Source organism: Macaca thibetana, chromosome 11 (genome assembly GCF_024542745.1).
Source record: "Macaca thibetana thibetana isolate TM-01 chromosome 11, ASM2454274v1, whole genome shotgun sequence".
Lineage (NCBI taxonomy): Eukaryota > Metazoa > Chordata > Mammalia > Primates > Cercopithecidae > Macaca > Macaca thibetana.
This window is the reverse complement of record NC_065588.1, coordinates 58,855,482-58,877,919: the sequence shown is the minus strand read 5'-3', so window position 1 is coordinate 58,877,919 and position 22,438 is coordinate 58,855,482. Positions and strand designations below refer to the sequence as shown.

The 22,438-nt window shown below is 40.6% G+C and overlaps 1 protein-coding gene across 2 annotated transcripts in view; it reads right to left on the bottom strand.

Moving 5' to 3' along the window:
* MON2 (MON2 homolog, regulator of endosome-to-Golgi trafficking) overlaps positions 1-16,812 on the bottom strand; it is a 128,094-nt gene extending 111,282 nt beyond the window's left edge. For both annotated transcript variants that reach the window (XM_050748397.1, XM_050748398.1), the window contains exon 1: positions 16,277-16,812. In XM_050748397.1, coding sequence (XP_050604354.1) covers positions 16,277-16,387 — 111 coding nt within the window. In that variant the 5' untranslated portion in view covers positions 16,388-16,812. The remainder of the gene's footprint in view (positions 1-16,276) is intronic.
* Positions 16,813-22,438: the final 5,626 nt, after the last annotated feature.

The window sequence follows — 22,438 nt, the reverse complement described above, 5'->3', positions numbered from 1 at the left end:
GGCACCCACCACCATGCCTAGCTAATTTCTGTATTTTTAGTAGAGACAGGGTTTCACCATGGTGGCCAGGCTGGTCTTGAACTCCTGACCTCAAGTGATCCACCCATCTCAGCCTCCCAAAGTGTTGGGATTACAGGCGTGGGCCACCATGCCCAGATCTGTGTTGGATTTTAAAAGCTACTCTGTTTTCTTTTTTGAGAGTGAATAACCAAACACTTCATTAACCATAGTATGTTTAGCGGGCAGTACTGGCAAGTCACATAGTATTTTACAGAATGCCACAGAACTGCACTGTCCAATTTGGTAGCCATTTGGCTACATGCGGCTATTAAGCACTTGATATGTAACCAGTCTAAATTGAGCTATGCTCTAAGTGTAAAATATATACTAGGTTTTGAAGACTTAATATTAAAAGAATATAACCTATCCCTTAATATTTATACTGATGACATGTTGAAATAATATTTCAAATTATTAAGTTAAATTATTATTAAAATCAAATGTGTTTCTTTTTACTTGTTTTCCCTTTTTTTTAGGGACAGGGTCTTGCTGTACTGCCCAGCCTGGACTGCAATGCCACAGTCATGGTTTATGGTAGCCTCGAACTGCTGGGCTCAAGTGATCCTTCCACCACCATCTTCCAAGTAGCTGGTACTATAGGTATATGCTAATTTTTTAGTTTTTTTGTAAAGACAGGGCCTTGTTATATTGCCCAGGCTAGTCTTGAACTCCTGGCCTCAACCGATCCTTCCACCTCAGCCTCCCAAAGTGCTAGGATTACAAGCATGAGCCATTGCACTTGGCTTCTTCTTACTTTTTAATGCAGTTAAAAATTACATACATGTATTACATCTGTAGCCCACATTATAATTCAATTGAAGAGCGCTGAGACATAATATTGACATACTATTTCCATCATAGAAACTCAGAACATTTTTATTATTTAGAAACATGCTATTTTATACATACACTGTTATCTATACCTCCAAAGATAGTAAGTACGTACTCATAAGAAGCTATATGTACAAGTTTTCTTATTAATTTGCTTGCTACTTAGTCATTTATTTTATCTCTTACTGCTTGCTAAGGGACAAGTGGTAGCAGTCTCTAAAGGTTTAAAAATAATTATGTAAAAACACCAGTATGCTCTGGCCTGTTAGTCTGACAAACAACGAACTGATGTCTAAAATAAAGAACACATTGTAAGATATACCATGTGTAGTAGACTTCTGTCATTTTGTTGGCTCCAAGCATATCAAGCCCCTGCTTGTGTTTGAAGAATTCCTAACTTCATAAATTTTGGTGCAAAACAGAGCCTATTTTCCACTATTAAAAATGAAAATGTAGATGGTTTTCCACATGCCCTGCTGGCAGCCTATGCTTACCCATAGAGATGTGCCCACCAGCAATTTTGAATGTGGAGCCTAGTAACAAAGAGCAGAGACAATAAAGAATTCTTTCTGATGACAGCAATAGTGAAAGCAGTATCTAGTTTCTGAAGGCAGCAGAACCAGTAGTGGACTGGAGTGACCAGCACACCCAGAAGTGCAATCAGCAGCATCCAGTCATTATTCAGCAGACATAGCCGTAATGGTCGCGTTGGCATGAGTTTTGCCATGGTGCTAGTTGTTTAGCCTCCCCTTTGTTCATGTACTTTTTCTAGGTTCAAGCCCTCTACCAACTCTGTAAACCACTCAATAACCTATCAGTAAAGTTTATTTCTGCTTAAATCCACCAGAGTCAGCTTTCATTGCTCACAACTAAGAAGCCTAATGGATACACTAGGACTTATTTCTAAAACTTTAGAAAACGGAAAGGTCCCAAATTAAATTAATACATCTACCAGAAGAAAAACACAGTCAAAAGGAATTACTTCAGGGAAAGATTACTGGTGTTCTGATTATTTGGGCGTTGTGTATTAGAAACACTGGAAGCTTTTTATTATTATTATTATTATATTTTAAGTTCTAGGGTACATGTGCATAACATGCAGGTTTGTTACATATGTATACTTGTGCCATGTTGGTGTGCTGCACCCATCAACTCGTCAGCACCAGAAGCTTTTAAATAAGTCCTGATGTCCCGATTGCAACCCAGTTAAACCAGAATGACTGCTGGTGGGAGCCAGCCATCAGTATTTTAAAAAATCTTCATGTGATTCCAATATACAGTAAAATTTAAAAGACTACAGCAATAATACAAGCAAGAGATAATGATGGATTGGCCCAAGATTGTTAGTGATAGAGATGGTAAGAAGTGGTGAGATTCTTGATATACCTTGAAGATGTACAAACCACAGCAAATTTACTACTGTAAAAATTATAGAACACTGAAATTATTATGTGCATTTTGTAACATTCACACACCCCATCTCAAATTATCTTGGATCAATTTCTTACTGAGGCAGTGGAAATTAATCTGTGGTCACTGAAATTTCTTCCATCATCATTTTCAAGTTTAACCTCTCCCCCTTCTCACTATGGCCCTATATACCTTGCATAGGTCCAAAGTCAATATGTGGTTTTGCTTCGGTGCAAACAGAGATTGATTAAATTGAACCATCATAAATATGAATGTAATTTATCCAGACTTTCTGAATTCTAGTCAGTCAAACCTGAATGGTTTCCAAAATCCATCCTGTACCATGCTAGATGATAGACGTCAGTAAATGATTTCAGATTCGCCAGACATTGTCCTGATTTCCTGAGATGAATAAGAGTTGAACCATGAATGTGTGCACATGTCTAATAAATACCTTTATGCAAACACACAATAAGGAGAAGGAAAAGGAAGTTTGTTTTTCATTTTGAGACCAGGTCTTACTCTGTCACCCAGGCTGGCGTGGCAATGGCGTGATCACAGATCATGCAGCATGGACCTCTAGGCTCAAGCAATGCATCCACATCAGCCTCCTGAGTAGCTTGGGACCACAGGCGCACACCACCACATCTGGCTAATTTTTTGGGGTTTTTTTTTGTAGAGACAGGGTCTCCCCGTGTTGCCTAGGCTGGTCTCAAACTCCTGGGTTCAAGCGATCCTCCTGTCTCAGCTTCCCAAAGTGCTGAGATTATAGGGGTGAGCCACCACGCCTGGTCAAGTATTTTTTAAGTAGTTCCAAAATGCTAACTTAAAAGATATGTAACCAGTATTTTCATTCTTAAATTCAAGGAATTGCCAAAAGGACTGTTTGTTGCCTTAGATATAATTAGACATATCTCATAGCTCCTCATTTTTAACATCCAAGTTTCTACTGTCAAAATACTCTGGAATTGTATCATCTTATTCTCATAGGAACCCTGTGTTGATGGAAAATGTCACTATTAACAATTATTGACACACTTGTATATCACTTAGGTATGAAATAAGACTAGCCTACACCTTTAAGGGTATTCTGTATGAACAGAGGTCTTCACAATCAGATTTCCTTCCATGTATCAAGGACTGTAGGTGTGAAAAGAAACTGTTAGCTTCTTGCTTTAAAAATATTCCCTATTCTGATCAGATACCAGGTATATCTGTAGGGAACCTAATCAATTGTAAACAGTTTTGTTTTTTTCCCCTTAATTGATACTTATGCAAAAAAAAAACAAAAACAAAAAAAGAGGAAAAAAAGAAGATGAAAAAGTTCTACAGACTTGAATAGAAATGATATAGGTTAAGGTGAGTAATCTAATCTATTGCTGAGGACAATCTATGAGTTGGAAAGAATGCCAAAGCCTTAAATACACTGCAGCATTTAATATGTTACCTTAAAATTAATCTTCTCAAGAAACATTTTCTTCTTTTCTCAAAACCCTTTGCTGACTGCTTTTCTAAGACCACCTAGAGTATCCTTGACCTCATTTCTCACCCAGTAAACTCTTCCTGTGTAATACCATACAGCCAGCCCTCCGTATCCACTGGTTCTGCATCTGTAGATTCAACCAACTGCAGATCAAAAATATTCCAGGGTGGGGGGATACACACACACACACACACACACACACACACACACACACACATTTTAAAATACAGTATAACAACTATTTACATAGCATTTACACTATATTAGCTATTATCTAGAAATGACTGAAATTATATGGGAAGATATGCACAGGTTATGTGCAAATATTACAACATTTCATATCAGGGACTTGAATATCCTCAGATTTTTGGTATTCCCGGGGGTTCTTGGAACCAATTCCCTGCAGATATCAAAGGATGGCTGTAATTTCATGGTTTCATTTACTTTCTAACTGCTGAAGACTTCTAAATTATATTCCTGTTCCTGATCTGTCTCCTATACTACAGAAATTATTAACCTAAATGTTTAAAAGGCACCTTAAATTCAACATTTTGAAAACAGATGTTATCATTTCCTTCTACCCCCAAACTCCTACCTCAGCCAGAGAAACCTATTACTTCTTTCTACAATTTCTATTTTTCTGACCAGCAGCATCATCTATCCAGTCACTGACCAGATACCCGGGTTTTTTCCCTCAACTCACAAGTCTAATCAGTCACAGAGTCTTTTGGTTAATGTATCTTGTGCCTTTTTCTCAAATCTCACTCCCACACTTTAATTCAAACACTCATTATCAACCTAAATGAAGAAATGTCTCTACCTACAATCCTGTCCTCCATCCATCCACTGTGTCAATCTTCAATGATTCCCTAGTGCCCACTTCTACTAGTGTTTCTCAAAATTTAGTACAGTAGTGTAAGGACATCTTTTAAAAGGAAAAAACAAACTATGGACCTACCCAGTCACTGACAAATTTACATGTATATATAAATACAATCAGGAATATACTCTTTATAGCTCTTACATTATAATGCCAACAAATTCACAAATGAAATACAAACCCAAATTAGTACTCATTTAATGTGACAAATAATGCTCTGCTAAAATTAAACCACTAGTAACAACAAGATAGCTGTAGACTTATGGTGCAGGTCCTTCTTATTTTGTCACCCTCCTAGTGTCATAAGCAGTGACGGAAATCTTTTCTTCCATCACTTTCTTCTATGGTAACTAGTGAAAAGCCTTTCTACCTTTAGTACTGTCTATGGCTTGTACCTGTAATGCTTTATCTTATTCATCTCATTATGCCTGTTTCTTCACACTATAAGAATAATAAAGATAAGAAATATATCTCATTCATATCTCTATATTATTAATGTCTATGCCAGTGCCTTTCATCCAGTAGTTATATAATAAATGTTCCTAAGGGAAGAAATGGAAAGTTCTAAATGTACCAAAAAAACTTGTTGGTATTTTATACACACACACACACACACACACAAATTATATCTACAAATGCCAATTCTAACTCACTTAAAAAGGGGAGGGAGAGGGATGGACTTTACTGTCTCAAATTGAAACATCCAGAGGAAGTCTGATCCAGAGATTTACAATGTCATCAGGGTTGCAGTTTCACTTATCTGCCATTCTCTTGGTTCTGCCCTGTTCCATGAGTAGGTTCATCCTCAGGCTGCATCCAATCTTGGCAACAATGGCTGCAGCCATTCCACACCTCAAATTTCATATGACACCATTTTGAAGGAGAGAAAGGGTCTCTTTCAGTAGCTCTAGAGAAAGAAAGAGAAAGCTTTTCTTTCCCAGAAGCACTCACTAGCATTATGTAACTTGCGCAGGAATGGAGATGAGGTGGGGAGCAGTTAGGAGGATTTAAAGTAGACTAATCTAGGCCAGAAGTGGTGGCTCACGCCTGTAATCCCAGCACTTTGGGAGGTCACGGCGAGAGGATCGCTTGAGCCTCAGAGCTCATGACCAGCCTGGGCAACATAGGGAGATCCTGTCTCTACAAAAAAAAAAAAAAAAAAAAAAAAAAAAATCAGGCAAACGTGCTGGTGTGAGTCAGTAGTACCAGCTACTCGAGAGGCTGAGGTGGGAGCTCAGGAGGTCGAGGCTACAGCGAGTTGTGATTGCACTGCCACACTTTGGCCTAAGCGACAGAGAAAGACCCTGTCTCAAAATAAATAAATAAAAATAAAGTAGATTAAGTTAATCATGGTACCCTGGAGTTAGGAATGAGAATCCAAAGGGTTGAAATGAGAGAAGAACACAGCCTACCACTGAAAGAAGCAAAAGGGAATGGATGGTAGCAAAGGAATTAACACATGTCCACCATCAAAACTATGTACAGATTTACACACAGAAAAAAAGTTATTTAAAAGGTTAGTTTTTTTTCACAAAAGTTACTGTTCTGCTTGTTTTTGTTCTTGAGACAGGGCATCACTCTGTCAACAGAAGTGTAAGGACATCTTTTAAAAGGAAAAAACAAACCATGGACCTACCCAGTACAGTGACGCCTTCATAACTCACTGCAGCATTGAATTCCTGGGCTCAACCAATCCTCCTGCCCCAGCCTCCCAAATGGCCAGGACAATAGGCTATATTAAGGCCAAGGTCCAATTATTTATCCACAGGACACAGTATGAAACAAGAGCTAAAGAAGAAATGTGAGGCTGGGCATGATGGCTCATGCCTGTAATCCCAACACTTTGGGAGGCCAAGGCGGGTGGATCATTTGAGGTCAGGCATTCAAGACCAGTCTGGTCAACATGGTGAAACCCCGTCTCTACTAAAAATACAAAAAGTAGCCAGGCAGTAGAAGTGTGCACCTGTAATACCAGCTACTCAGGAGGCTGAGGCAAGAGAACCGCTTGAGCTTAGGAGGCATAGGTTGCAGTAAGCCTAGATCATGCCACTGCACTCCAGCCTGGGCTATGGAGCGAGACAGTGTCTCAAAAAACAAAAAGTGAAATTCAAGTTAATGGCAACTTAGATAAAATAATGTACTAATGACACAAGAGAGGTATGGAGCTGCCTGAAGACTTGTGATTTTAGATGTTAGGTAAAATCAAAAGACCTGAAGTGAAGTGTACACTGGGAGTACTTGATACATCTAGAACACCCCTTAGGTGACAAAATCCTCATAAAACAAATACTACATTGAAATCAACAAGATTTTCTTCTGTAACATTCAATTATTCTACAACCCTAAAAACTTCTAAAAATATATACCTATATGACATTCCATTCTAGAATCTCTAGCTTCTAGGAAACAAAATTTCCTTAACATATCAAATAAAAGACTGGAATGCAGATTACATGTATATAGCTAAAAATATATACATGGTATTCCTACATAGGTGGTATGCTTTTTCCCTCCTTTCTTTTCTTTTCTTTTTTTTTTTTGAGGTGGAGTATCGCTCTCATTGCCCAGGCTGGAGCGCAATGGCGAGATCTCAGCTCACTGCAACCTCCGCCTCCCGGGTTCAAGTGATTCTCCTGCCTCAGCCTCCCCCCGAGTAGCTGGGATTACAGGCGTCCACCATAATGCCCAGCTAATTTTTGTATTTTTAGTAGAGATGGGGTTTCACCATGTTGGCCAGGCTGGTTGTGAACTCCTGACCTCAGGTGATCAGCCCGCCGAGGCCTCCCAAAGTGCTGGGATTACAGGCATAAGCCACCATGCCCGGCTGAAGATTAAATTTTTAAGAAAAGGAGGATGGGTGTGGTGGCTCACGCCTGTAATCCCAGCACTTTGGGAGACCGAGGCGGGTGGATCACAAGCTCAGGAGTTCATGACCAGCCTGGCCAACATGGTGAAACTAAAACACAAAATTACTAAAAGTACCAAATTACTCTACCAAAAATATAAAAATTAGCCAGGCATGATGGTGCGATCGCCTGTAATCCCAGCCACTTGGGAAGCTGGGGCATGGGAATCGCTTGAACCTGGGAGGTGGGGGTTGCAGTGAACTGAGATCACGCCACTGCACTCCAACCTGGGCAAAAGTGAGAGACTCCGTCTCCAAAAACAAAACAAAACAAAAAACAAAGAAGCCATAACATGAAAGACAGAAGCAGTAGGACCTATTTGCAGACTAGTAGGTAACCTAGTTGGGCTGAAGTATAAAGGCATATGAAGAAGACTTGGGGGTGATGAAGCTAAAAAGGAAGGTTGAGAAAATCAAGAGAATACTAAATGCTATGTTAAAGAGTCCTATAAGTAGAAAAGACATTGTGGGCTTCTGTATGGGTGACATACAGAATGATCTGAAGTCATGTATGCTATTCGTGTATGTCAAAGGTCAGGCATAATGTTATTAATAGAATCTGAAATTAGCATAATAGCTGAGAAAACAGAAAAAAGGAAAAATACGTTAAAAATTACAGAGCTGGAAGGAACAGGTGACAGTGAATAAAGAGAGACGAGGGAGAGAAGATAGCCAAATATGACTAAAGTAGGCAACAGTGCTAGATACCATCAATAAAACAACTGAAATAGGGGGAAAATGACATTTTGAGAAAAAGACCCGTTCAATTACAGGAAGTTCTATCTGGCTAGCCGCAGTGGGTCACGCCTGTAATCCTAACACTTTGAGAGGCCGAGGTGGACAGATAATCTGTGGTCGGGAGTTTGAGACCAGCCTGACCAACACAGAGAAACCCTGTCTCTACTAAAAATACAAAATTAGCCGGGCATGGTGGCAGGCGCCTGTAATCCCAGCTACTCAGGAAGCTGAGGCAAGAGAATCGCTTGAACCCGGGAGGCAGAGGTTGCGGTGAGCCAAGATTGAGCCACTGCACTCCAGCCTGGGCAACAACAGTGAAACTCGTCTCAAAAAAAAAAAAAAAGAAAAAGAAAAGAAAAGAAAAAGAAGAGGCCGGGTGTGGTGGCTCATGACTGTAATCTCAACACTTCGGGAGGCCGAGGCGGGCGGATCACCTGAGGTCAGGAGTTCAAGACCAGCCTGGCCAACATGGTGAAACCCGTCTCTACTGAAAATATAAAAATTAGCCGGTAGTGGTGGCAGGCATCTGTAATCCCAGCTACTCAGGAGGCTGAGGCAGTGGAATCGCTTGAATCCAGGAGGCGGAGGTTGCAGCGAACTGAGATCGTGCTATTGCACTTAAGCCTGGGGGACAAGAGTGAGACTTCATCTCAAAAACAAAGGAAAAGAAAAAGAAGTTCTACTGATGCATGGAAAAAACATTCTAGATGTGTTTGATGTGCAGCTGGAAATGCAGATCTACGCTCGGTAAAGACAGCAAATGAGTGAAGTAGATTTAAGAGTCATCAGCATCGTAGCAAGGCCAGAGGCAACAGAAGTAGGTGACGCCAAGCGGGTGAGCATGGAGAAAGGGAAGATCTGAAGACAGAACCTGGGAGACACTTGTATGTAAAGAAAAGGATGGTTGGGCACAGTGGCTCGGGTCTGTAATCCCAGCACTTTGGGAGGCTGAGACAGGTGGAGTGCTTGAGTTCAGGGGTTTGAGACCAGCCCAGGCAACATGGCAAAACCCTGTCACTAGGAAAAATACAAAAATGTGCCAGCCGTGGTGGCATGTGCTTATAGTCCCAGCTACTCAGGAGGCTGAGGTGGGAGGATCGTTTGAGTCTGGGAGGCAGAGGCTGCAGTGAGCCAAGACAGCCCACTGCACTCCAACCTGGGTGACAGAGTGAGACCCTGTCTCAAAAAATAGAAACAAAACGAAAAAAGAAAAGGACATGGAATACTGAGAGGGGAAACAGGGAAGTATAGTGCTACAAAACTGAAAACTAGAGGTTTCCAAGATGGAAAGAATAATCAATAGTAACAAATAATGAAGCAAGGTAAACAAATGGGAACAATAACAAAAACAAGCAAGTTGTGAAGGCATGTGCAGCATGATATAATGGAAAACAGGAGAGGAGTTAGAGATGGATTCACATGGACTTACATACCATTTCCACCATTTTCCAGCTTTACTACCTTATGCAAATTACTAAACCTGTCTAAACCAGTTTCCTCATCTATAAAATGAAATATTTAATATGGCATGTTGCATTAGAGTCTCAGGATGCAAAGTTCCAAGCCTAGTGGGAAGGCAACATTTTATTCAACCTTGAGTTAACTTCATGAGAATAAAGGCAATTCCTCAATTATTTCTGTGTTCCTGCTGTGCTTTTTCAGGAGACTCATAAATTTGTGTTAAATTATAACAATAACAGCAAAACCTTCTACTTCATACATGACTGAAAATGTTCAGCTATACTTACATAAAGGAAAAAAGAAAAATCAAATTTTGAAATATGTCTTCCTTTTTGGTTTATAAGTTAGAGACTATGTCTTTTATTTTTTCTGTAACCAAAGCACAACGTAATCATTTATTTCGGTTTATAGATTTCAATATATAAAGCATGAATATATTATATTATGCTTATGGGCGAAAGAACACAATGTCAAGAGGAAGAAACTACAATACATTATGAAATACTAAACCAAAAGAGATCCTAAGTAAGCTCGTAAAGATTATCCAGCCCTCATCTTCACTGTCATAAGTCGTGCAAATGAGGTGTTAACCCAAACAGGAGAGCCAATGACATGAGTCACAGTCCCTAAATATCTGGTTAAATGGCAAATCCTGTCACAGTAAGTGGAAGGCATCTCTTTCACCAGGGGTCTCCCTAAGCCAGTTAACAAACCAAAACACCTGGATACTGAGGCATTCTATCACAAGAAACCTTTGCTTTTCTCTGCCAGCCAATTTCTATCAGGTCTGAATGGGCAACAGGAAACTTAAAGTACATAGCCTGGGAACACTACTTGCACTTTTGAATTATTTATACCCTTACTGATTCTGCATCATTTAAAAAGAGAGAAAAGAAATCTATCCAATTTTGTAATTCTGACCACCTAAACTCAAATGAACTTCTCTCCCTTAACTCTTCTACCACCCATTCCCTGGACTTCATCATCCTCTAGTACTGGGCAATCTGAAATGCAATATTCCCACCATTGTCCCAACTCCTATCCTTCTACCTCTCTCACTCCCCAACCCCACTGCTCTTTGATGAAATAGCTGCTGCTAGCCTTTAACCTTCCCATGATCGTCCAATCAGTCAAAACTATTGGCTTTCCTTCTTTAGGAATCCAACCTAGCTCTCACAATCTACCATCATTTCAACCACTCTTCCTGCTAAGACTCTTAAGTGTTCCAAGACAATTTCTCCTCCACTTCTCCAAAGTGATCCACTGCTCTCCTCAAACTTCCCACCCCACCCCCTACTTCTTTTATCACTTAATTATTCCTAGTAACAAGCTTGTTTCTTTTTTTATTATTATTATACTTTAAGTTCTAGGGTACATGTGCATAACGTGCAGGTTTGTTACATATGTATACCTGTGCCATGTTGGCGTGCTGCACCCATCAACTCGTCAGCACCCATCAACTCGTCATTTACATCAGGTATAACTCCCAATGCAATCCCTCCCCCCTCCCCCCCTCCCCCCCCCCTCCCCCCTCCCCGTGATAGGCCCCGGTGTGTGATGTTCCCCTTCCCGAGTCCAAGTGATCTCATTGTTCAGTTCCCACCCTATGAGTGAGAACATGTGGTGTTTGGTTTTCTGTTCTTGCGATAGTTTGCTGAGAATGATGGTTTCCAGCTGCATCCATGTCCCTACAAAGGACACAAACTCATCCTTTTTAATGGCTGCATAGTATTCCATGGTGTATATGTGCCACATTTTCTTAATCCAGTCTGTCACTGATGGACATTTGGGTTCATTCCAAGTCTTTGCTATTGTGAATAGTGCCACAATAAACATATGTGTGCATGTGTCTTTATAGCAGCATGTTTCTTATCTTCCCAAGAAAGCAGAGGCCACAGACCAAACTGCCCACAACTTGTCACTCCCTTCTGTCAAATTTGTCACATTCAAACCCGGTTTTTCCTTTGTCCTTCCTCTGTCAGAAGATGATGTGTCCTTTCTCAGACTGAAATCCCGTTCATATACTTATGCCACTGAAACTTCAGTTTTCTCAAGGACCTTCCTCTAACGAGTTTTACCCTTCTCTCCTGTATCTTTAACCTCAGTCTGCCCAGCAGCCTTTTTCTTTAATGTTGTTTCCCAAAGTTTGTTTTCCAGCCCTGATATTCTCACTCTATACACACACTCTTCCTGGCCCATTTCATCCAATTCTATGGTTTCCAATATTATTTATAAACTGATACTCCTAAATTTGAAATTCTAGACCTCCCTCTTACGTGCCAAACCATCATTTTCAAACACCTACTGGTCAGTTCCACTTGGATGTCACACATAAATCTTAAACTTAATATAATGACCACTCTGCCAGGTGCGGTGGCTCACGCCTGTTATCTCAGCACTTTGGGAGGCTGAGGCGAGCGGATCACCTGAGGTCATAAGTTCGAGACTAGGCTGGCCAACATGGTGAAACCCCGTCTCTACTAAAAATACAAAAAATTAGCCAGGCGTGGTGGCACGCACCTGTGATCCCAGCTACTCGGGAGGCTGAGGCAGGAGAATCACTTGAACCTGGGAGGTGGAGGCTGCAGTGAGCCGAGATCACGCCACTGTACTCCAGCCTGGGCAACAGAGTGAGACTTTGTCTCAAAAAATATACATATATAGTGACTACTCATTTTCCCCCAAAACATTTCCTCCTATTTATTCTCTTAGTGATCCACGTAGTTTCCCAGGCCAGAAACCTGGGAGGCATCACACATTTCTCTCTCCCCATTATATAGAAGGTTACCATGCCTTGGAAATTTTTACCTTTTCAGTCTATCCTCTCTTTCACTACTGTCTAACTCAATGCAAGCAACCTTTTGTCTATGTCCACTACTGCTTCAAAACAGAGAACCATCATTTTTTAAACTTTGCTCTTTTTGCTTCAGTCTCAATACCCTCTAATTCTTCCTACCAATGGTCAAGGCAATGTTACTAAATATCAATTTGATCATATTCCCCTTTTTCAAAAAGCTCTAATGACTCCAATCATCTTCAGTGTAAAATTTATTTTACATGGAATACTAAAAACACACGCTATTTCCTCTGCTAGGAATGACTCCCCTCCTCCAACTTCCAGGCTCAGTTAGATACCCCTTGTCTGTACCTGCAAATAGGAAATAATCAGAAAGTTTTTATTCATGAAATACATAAACATAAAGCTTCAGAGGTCTCTTCCCCTGAAGGCCACTGGATATTAATCACATAGAAGTGATTATAGAAGGCTTCAAAGTAATTTTTAAAACAAAGAAAAAAATTTCATACAAATATTCCCAAACAAATTAGCTAGTACAGTTGTACTAAAAAAAGTTATACTGCTAAAACATGAAGATTTATGTATAAGGACTAAGAAAAATAGAAAAAAGAGAAAGAGGTTATTATAAAATGACAGAATAAAGTCATAGCCAGTACAACAACAATTTAATATACAAAGGATAGAGTTATAAATGAAAACAGTAACGTAGGAAAAACCATGTAGAAGTCCAAAGACAGTAAGTAAATATCAGTAAACAAGGCACTATCCTTTATCAATACTCTTTTAATGGTTTTTCCGACAGATTTGAAATCTTTAAATCCAGCTTATTATTAATTTTAAAAAAGAATTACATGGCCAGCCTGGGATACGCCTATAATCCTAGCACTTTGGGAGGCGGAGGTGGACAGATTGCCTGATCCCAGGAGCTGGAGACAAGCCTGGGCAACATGGTGAGACCCTTTCTCTACAAAAAAATACAAAAATCAGTTGCATGTGGTGGCATGCACCTGTAGTCCCAGCTTCTCAGGAGGTTAAGGTGGGAGAATCACTTGAACCCAGGAGGTAAAGGCTGCAGTGAGCTAAGATCCTGCCACTGCACTTCCAGTCTAGGTGAAAAGATCCTGTCTCAATAAATAAATAAATAATTAAATAAAATAATAGTTGAGCACTATGGCCATAAAAGGCAGAAACGACTAAAAATTTGAAATAAAGACTAAATATAAAATGTCTCTGTTAACTAGCTTCTTATACTTTGCCTTAAAGTTTAGTTAGCACCCAAAGAGAAAAATAAAACCAAAATCTTACCAGTTTCTTGAAGAACAAAAGCCAAAATTTGGCACTCTTATTAATTTAATAGGAAAAATTTAATTCAGCCAAACTATTTCTTGAGAGTCAAAGCTTTGTCCTAAAACATCATCATAATTAGGCTAATGATTCTCTTTGTTTTAAACCTATAACACAGTCAAGATCATTTTTCAATTCCTAAAGTAGTGCCCAGTGTCATTGGGTAAGAAATCAAAAAGCTTTCATTCAACAAATTCTTATAAACATGTACCATATACAAAATTATGTATCAGAGATAATTACAAGAATTACTTTTGCTATTACCTCAAAGACTAGGTGCAATTACAAAATATCTCTCTAGTCAGTGTTCAAGTAAAAACTAATCAGATTTTTTGTGAGTTTGTTTGAGACAGGGTCTCATTCTGTCTCCCAGGCTGGAGTACAGTGGCACGATCACCACTCACCGCGGCCTTGACCACCTGGGCTCAAGGGATCCTCCAGGCTGGGCATGGTGGTTCACACCTGTAATCCCAGCACGTTGGGAGGCAGAGGTGGGCAGATCGCTTGAGCCCAGTTCAGGAGACCAGCCTGCCAAAACCCTGTCTCTACAAGGAAAAAATAGTGAAAAATTAGCCTGTAATGGTTGTATGCATCTGTAGTCCCTGCAACTTGGGGGGCTGAGTTGGGAGAATCACCTGAGCCAGGGAGTTCGAGGTTGCAGATCGCACCAGTGCACTCCAGCCTGGGCCACAGAGACCCCATTTCCAAAAACAAAAACAAAAACAAAAACAAATGTAATAAATGGCAATTAAATTCCCAAGCTAGACCACAAAAGCCTATAGAGGATCCACAGTTTTTCTATGAATTATTAGAACTGTAAAGTCAGTTCTACAAATTATTGTTGAAATTACAAAATAGTGTTTGGTATTTTCTAAATGACAGCATTTCTCTTACAATTAAAACAACTTAATTCTTTAAAATTCTCTAAAACATCCTAATTCTTTAGACTGACTTGTTATAACTTTCAACAGAGGATATAAAAAATAATGAAAATAAATATCAAAACAGACTATTGACCACGTGAAATAAAACCTATCGTAACCGCCATCTTTCCAAAAGTGGCAATTCTGGTTTCCATCACTGGGTAATACTTACTTTATTAAAGATATACAAGATAGAGTTTGTTGAAAACTGATAAAACCAATGCACTTACAGAAAAGTTAATATTCCTTACAAGCCTAAAATCCGAAATTTATTGGTCAAGTTCTAATTACATAATCTTCATAACAATAAAGGTACATTTAAATAAGTATGTAAATATGAAATCCCTCGGTGAATTTTTAGGGCTAAGAGTAAATGATATTGCAGGTAAAACAAACTACATTAAATAGGAATAAAAATAAAAATAGGCCAGGCCTGGTGGCTCATGCCTGTAATCCCAGCACTTTGGGAGCCGAGGCGGGCAGATCACCTGAGGTCGGAAGTTCGAGACCAGCCTGACCAACATGGAGAAACCCTGTCTCTACTAAAAATACAAAATTAGCCAGGGCTGTTTTTGGTGTTTTTTGTTTTGTTTTGTTTAGAGAATTAAAATGGCATTTTAAGAGAAAAAGCAAATAGTAACCAAATGTTAAATATTTCAACTCAAGAACTATTTGGAGAATTTAATTTCCGTGTATTATTTACTGGGGTCTCTTTAATAATACCCTTTTGCTCTGACATCTTTCCCATACATAATATAAAACCATCCTTTAACCCTATTTTACAGCTGGGGAAAAAAAAAAAAACCTGAAGCTCAAAGAGGTTAAGATTTATTGCTAGAACTTAAATTCAGGTGTGTTCGCTCTGACTGCAAGCCCAACTTCCCACTACAGCACTGCTCATAGCAAGAAGGTTTAACATGATTCTGTGGATCTTCAATATTCTTCATAAATTAGGTGGCTCTAGATAGTTTAACACGTCAAAGGATTGATAGAGTTAAGCTGAATGATATATGCCAGAAGGAAAACTGTTTCCAATTCAGTGATACGCCACAAACGTGAGGAGTACACGTTTCAACACGATGGGTGGATACTCGTTTTGGGGAGCAACAAACAAGTTTTTCAATTTTGGCTTGGCCACTTTCGAGCAAGAAAAAGGCCAGAATAGGCTAGTGTACAGTACACCTAGCTGGATTAACTGAATAGGCTCACTTCACGAACTTCACTCCTAAACTGGGAGGACAGGAGAGGGGAGAAAATCAAAGTGCCTCAGCTCCCTCCAGTGGAAACTATAAAAAGCCCTTGTGGAACAACCCACCGACTCACAAATCTGGAAAGCTGATGACCGAATGAAAATTAGACAGGACTAGAAACTGGGGTGAAGCACTTGGTCTAACAGGACCAGGCATGCTCACAGTGCCTTCTCCTGACGTCGCCTGAAGCTTACCTCTTTGACAGGTGGGAATTTCTTCTTGCACTCCAGTGACAAGGCGCGCAAGTCGCTCTGCATATTCTCCAGCAGCTTCTTCACCGCCTCGGGGCTGCTGGTGCCAGACATGATCCTCCAAGGTCCCAGCCAATTTCCGAGAGGTACAAACAAGCTCCGGCACGGTCAGCTCCTTGGGGCCACAGGCAGCTCCCCCCAGCTGTCTCTGGTCCTTCAGCAGCGCGCTTCTTGGGCCCTGCAGGGACTCTGCCGGGCCCTGGGCTGCGAACCCGGAGCCTGCTCGAGCGTCCCCCAGCAGCCTGACAGCAATCCCTCCGGCTTCTCTCGGAGGCGCCCCCCGCAGTCGCCCCGCCCCGCTAAGCTCCGCCGGCTCTGGCCGAGGAGCCCACAAGGCGGGCAGGTCCCTCCGCTGCCGCGGGGCCCAGCCACACCGGGTGTCACCAGCTAACCCGGCAAGAAGATTTAGCGCCAGCTCCCCAGGCCCCTAAGACTCGCAGACGCCATTAGCCGAGTCGCCCACAATTCCGAGCGCTGCCGGGACACGTCAGCCGCACTTCCGGGCACCGTGGCCTCCGCCACCGCCGCGGCCAACCCCGGAGGCAGGCCTTCGTCGGGGCGGGGCTGGGGCGTGGCCATGCTCGGGGCTGGCCGGGTTCCGGGTGGGCAGCGATTCCCCACAGCCCCACCCCTGGCATCAAGTAGGCTAGAGGCAGAGTTTGCGGCGTCAAGATTCGCTTCTTTTTCATTAACAAGGGCCTGAACAGAGCCCCCAAGTACTCCTTGGCATATCTCTTTGCATATGTTTGTGTTAATTGTATTTCGGTGTACATAATTTGTTTCCCTGTGGATTGATCTTAACGTGTCTCCTCCTGCTTCATTTCGAATATCTGGACTAGTGGCACCGAATCAGTGGCTACCTCCTGTGTGTGTGTGTGTGTGTGTGTATATATATATATATATATATATATATATATATATATTTTTTTTTTTTTTTTTCTTTAAGCGCAACTGGTGCACTTACTGTGGAGTAGCCTCTGATTTTCCTAATCTCTAAAATGAGACTACCCTCTGCTCCACGCCTTCCGCTGGCTTCCCATCTCACTCAAAGTAAAAGCCAAAATTCCTACTATCACCTACTAGGCGCTACGAGATCTGTCCCGGCCTCTTTACTGGCAGATGCTCCCAGCTAAAAGGAGAGTTTCGGAAGAGTGGGGGCTGCCGGTTCTTCTTCTTTTTAAATCTTATTTTGTTTCCTATGTATCTCTAGCACCTAGAACAGTGTCTGGCATATAGTAGGTAATCAGTACATACTTGTTGAATGAATACCATTACAAAATCAGAAAGTTTCGAGGCTCGAATAGCGCACAGATACATAAAAGCCTTCATCAGGTGTGAAGTGCCAAATAAATGTGAGGCAAAAGCCAAACAGAAAAATTGTCATCTGTATTTCCCCAAGATCCAGGTTGGTCTACTTTTGCCCCCAAGACATTTCGCAGCTGCTGGTCAGAAAACAGAAGAAGATGGAGGAAAAATCAGAAACAGTAGAGATAAAGAAACCAACACCTTCAGACAGCTGAGCTTATGACACCTTTACAGGATGGAAGACGGTGAGCTATGAGATTGTCAATGGGTAGCACTGTTTGGTTGTAACAGAGCTACTTTGTAAGCTAAATGATTTTATTTTTTTTTCCTTCTGATAAGAAGCAAAGCAAGGATGGATAAAGGGGGCAGATGAGGTAATAGTAGAGAGCTCCTAGAGCGGTAATTTTGATCATTTGTGCCTATTACACAACTTCTGGAAAACTTGACAGCTCCTATGGTGTAAGCTTTATGTATGAAAACCTGTGAATTTAGCAAAAAAGTTCAAATGGAATATATGGCAAACATTATTCTTGAGGTCCCAGGGAACTTGTAAAAATGAGGTGCTTTTTTTGGGTGGTGGGTGGAGACAGAGTCTTGCTCTGTCACCCAGGCTGGAGTGCAGTGGCGCGATCTCCACTCACTGCAACCTCCACCTCCCAGGTTCAAGCAATTATCCTGCCTCAGTATCCCAAGTAGCTGGGACTACAGGCGTAGGCCGTCACCCGGGCTAATTTTTTGTATTTTAGTAGAGACAGGGTTTCACTGTGTTGCCCAGGCTGGTCTCCAACTACTGAGCTCAGGCAATCCGCCCACCTAGGCCTCCCAAAGTGCTAGGATTACAAAGGCATGAGCCACACCCCAGGCCTTTTTGTTTGTTTGGTTTTTGTTATTTTAGTAGAGGTGGGGTTTCACCATGTTGGCCAGGCTGATCTGGAACTCCAGACTACAAGTGATCCACCTGCCTCGACCTCCCAAAGTGCTGGGATTACAGGCATGAGCCTGTAATACTCGGCCAAAAATGATGCTTTAATAATTGGGCTAGTGATATAAGATCAAATTTTCTGCCTTTCACTATGTAGCCAACTTTTCTTTTGGATTTTTTACTATTGGTAACTTTGGCATGATTAACTCAAAATCATCTTTAGAATCTTTTACATCTCTTTTCAGAGTTGAGGACATGCAATTGGAATTCATTGATTAAAAACAATACTTAAAATGATTTGAAAAGCCAAATTTTAAAAGTAAGGTGTAGCGGCCAGGCGCGGTGGCTCACACCCATAATCCCAGCACTTGGGGAGGCCAAGGCAGGTGGCTCACCTGAGGTCAGGCATTGGAAACCAGCCTGACCAACAAGGTGAAACCCCCGTCTCTACTAAAAATGCAAAAATTAGCCGGGCGTGGTCATGGGCACCTGTAGTCCCAGCTACTCGGGAGGCTGAGACAGGAGGATTGCTTGAACCTGGGAGGCAGAGGTTGCAGTGAGCCGAGATCACACCACTGCACTCCAGCCTGGGTGAGGGAGTGAGACTCTGTCTCAAAAAAATATAATAATAAAATAAAAAAATAGGGTGTGGCAAGTACCTATATCTAGTATTCTGTAAATTTCTTTTTTAAAAAAAATACACAATAGCCTTTTATGTACATATGCCAGGAGAGATTATACTGCCTCGGAAACAATGCATGGCTTTATACCAAAGCCAAGCAAGTTACCTAAGGTAAAAATAATTTTTTAATCTACAAGTTAAGAAATTAGCTAAAGTTAAGAGTTAGCATTTCAAAAAACTGAATATTTTCTCTTTTAGTAGCAAAACCAAATATTCAAATACATATTTTTGTTCTCAAGTATCTCAAGAAATACTTTCAAAATTGCAGCACTCCTATAAATGTCAGTGTAGGTATAAAACACTCCTCTGTAGCGAGTGTTTTAGCGAGTTTACTCCTCTGTAGCAACAAAATCTCTCTTCGTTGAAAATTACATTAATAAATGCCTGATAAATTTAACGATTTATTATCATAAATAATGCTTTCATAGCATCATTACATGGTAGTTAGGCCCAGACTCTGAAGTTGGAAAGCTCTAGTTTGAATCTGAGTTCTGCTGGTTTCTCCCTGGGTCACTCTAGCACATTATTTAACCTCTCTAATCTTCACTAATCTTTACTACTTAACCTCTCCATAGCTTTAAAAGAAGAAAACAAAAGTGCCTGCTTCATGAGATAGTTGTGAGGTTAAATGAAATATTGTAGGTAAAGCATGCCTGGCACACATTTTTTTGAGTAAATGTTTTAAATAGGTGGTAGAAAAGAGAACTCTTAAATTTGTAGTCATCACTAATGCCATCTTTTATTAACTTCTAACAGAATTATCAGCGAGTTTTGTCCTAGTATTTAATCTTCTAGTTGAAAATTAGGAAATCCATGTCTTTTTCTGAGTTCTTATTATGAATCTTTTAGAAAATATATCTATTTAACAATGAGTATATATTTACGTGTAATAAGAAAATTTGTCTAATGTCATTCTGAAATATCTTAGTTTAATGATGAAATACAAATATTATTCAACCTACCTTTCTAGTTGTTCAGTCCCTCTGATTTTATCACATTTACTTATTCTCCTCTTAGACTTTTCTTTTACCTACTCCTTAGTTATTAGTGTTTCCCAGAATTCTATTCTCTGCTGTCTTCCCCAGCCCCACTCGCTTGTTTTATTTATTCTCTTTGAGTGATCCTTTGCACACCAATGGCTTCAATTACTGCCAATCTTTTGATATCACCCTGTATAACCTCCGTGTTGATACATATCAATAGAAGGTGCAGACTAGCAGAAATACCACCACACAGACACCACTTCGATTTACTTATCTAAAGGATACGTAAAGGAATTAGTTGCAATATCAGCTAAGAGATGAAAGTGCAAGTTTCTAAACCTTCCAAATACTCAGACCTTCTGGAATGCATAACATCAGACCTTCTGGAAATTTAATTTTCTCTTCCAGTCCTAGTCTTATATGCATAAAGCTGGACTAGTCCCATACATAGCCCCTTCCCTAGAAACCACTTCACCTAGGCATGGTAGATCCTCAATCACAGAGTAATACAATACACAATATAATAGCTAAGACACAGTTTAGAGGATATTCAGCTATGAACAAATTATTCTAAGCTTTTCTATGCTAATGCAGTCTAGTTTAGTGTATTCCCAAATTTAGCACGATGAGAATAAAACATGAAACCATAGTCTCGATGTCTCTGAAAGCTATGATGTCAAGCCCTTATACACACTTATAATTACAGAGCTCTTATCTGAGATCCAGACATGAATATTCAACTGGTTATTGGACATCTTTACCTTTAAGTCTCATTGGCACCTCATATTCCTCCCCAAAAAGGAGTTGATCCTCTTCATACATTACCTTTCTCAATGAAAAGCATCACCATCCATCTGGTTGCCCATATCAAGAAACTAAGAGTCAAACTTGACTCTTCCTTCTCCCTCATCCATTACATCTATGCCGAATCAAGTTCTGTTGATTCTTCCTCTTCATAACTTTCTAATCCATCCCACTTTTCTCTACTCTGACTAACTTGGTTCAGGCATTTACATAGATCACACACACCAAATAGCATCCTCTCCATTTACGATAGGGCACATTCTGAGTAAATGACTCGGTGACTTCACTTCTTCTCTTCATTTACATAGAATATTCGCCAAGTACCAATGGGAAACCTGTAGATTATTGAAACCCCAGAAAATTCTGTAAGTGGGGCTCTTGAGCCTATGCTCCGGCCCATTCCCACACTGTGGAATGTACTTTCCTTCTCAATAAATCCCTGCTTTTGCTTTCCTGGTTTTGTTTGTGCATTTTGTCCAATTCTTTGTTCAAGATGCCAAGAACCTGGACAGTTTTTACTGGTAAAACAATGAGCCATGATCGTATCACAGCACTGTTGCCTGGGCAACAAAATGAGACGCTGTCTCAAAAAAAAAAAAAAAAAAAAAAAAGGAAAGGAAAGGAGGGAGGGGAAGATCTGATAAAGTTTGAGGCCTGTCTCTTCCCTTAATCTATTTTCTGAACATCTTTTTTTTTTTTTTTTTTTTTTTTTTTTTTTTTTTTTTGAGACGGGAGTTTTGCCCTTGTTGCCCGGGCTGGAGTGCAATGGCGCAATCTCGGTTCACTACAACCTCTACCTCCCAGGTTCAAGCAATTCTCCTGCCTCAGCCTCCCTAGTAGCTGGAATTACAGCATGTGCCACCACACCCGGCTAATTTTGTATTTTTAGTAGAGATGGGGTTTTTCCACGTTGGTCAGGCTGGTCTCGAACTCCCAACCTCAGGTGATCCGCCCGCCTCAGCCTCCCAGAGTGCTGAGATTACAGGCATGAGCCACCATGCCTGGCCTATTTTCTGAACATCTTATTGATTGGAACCTTCCTTTCAGATTGGTTATTTGTTTAGAAAGAAAGAACTTTAGGTTTGTCATAGCACTGCTAGTACATTTCCCTATATGATAACACATATTCTATTTAATTGTAAAATTGTCTGTCTCCCTGCTACACTACAAGTTCTTCGGTGGAAAGGTCCTTGTGTTATTCATAGCTATATTCCTGGCAACTGGTATGTGTTTGTGTGTACACACACACAAACTAAAACATTTGTTTTAGTTACGTGGATTCTTGTTCTTGATCAAAGAGGAGCAAAGGTACAGAGAAAGTTATCAAGGCAAGAATTCAAGCAAAAGAAAACAAACTAAGGGACTGGGATATACACATTAGGCAACTTGCTCCCACAGAGGAGACTCAA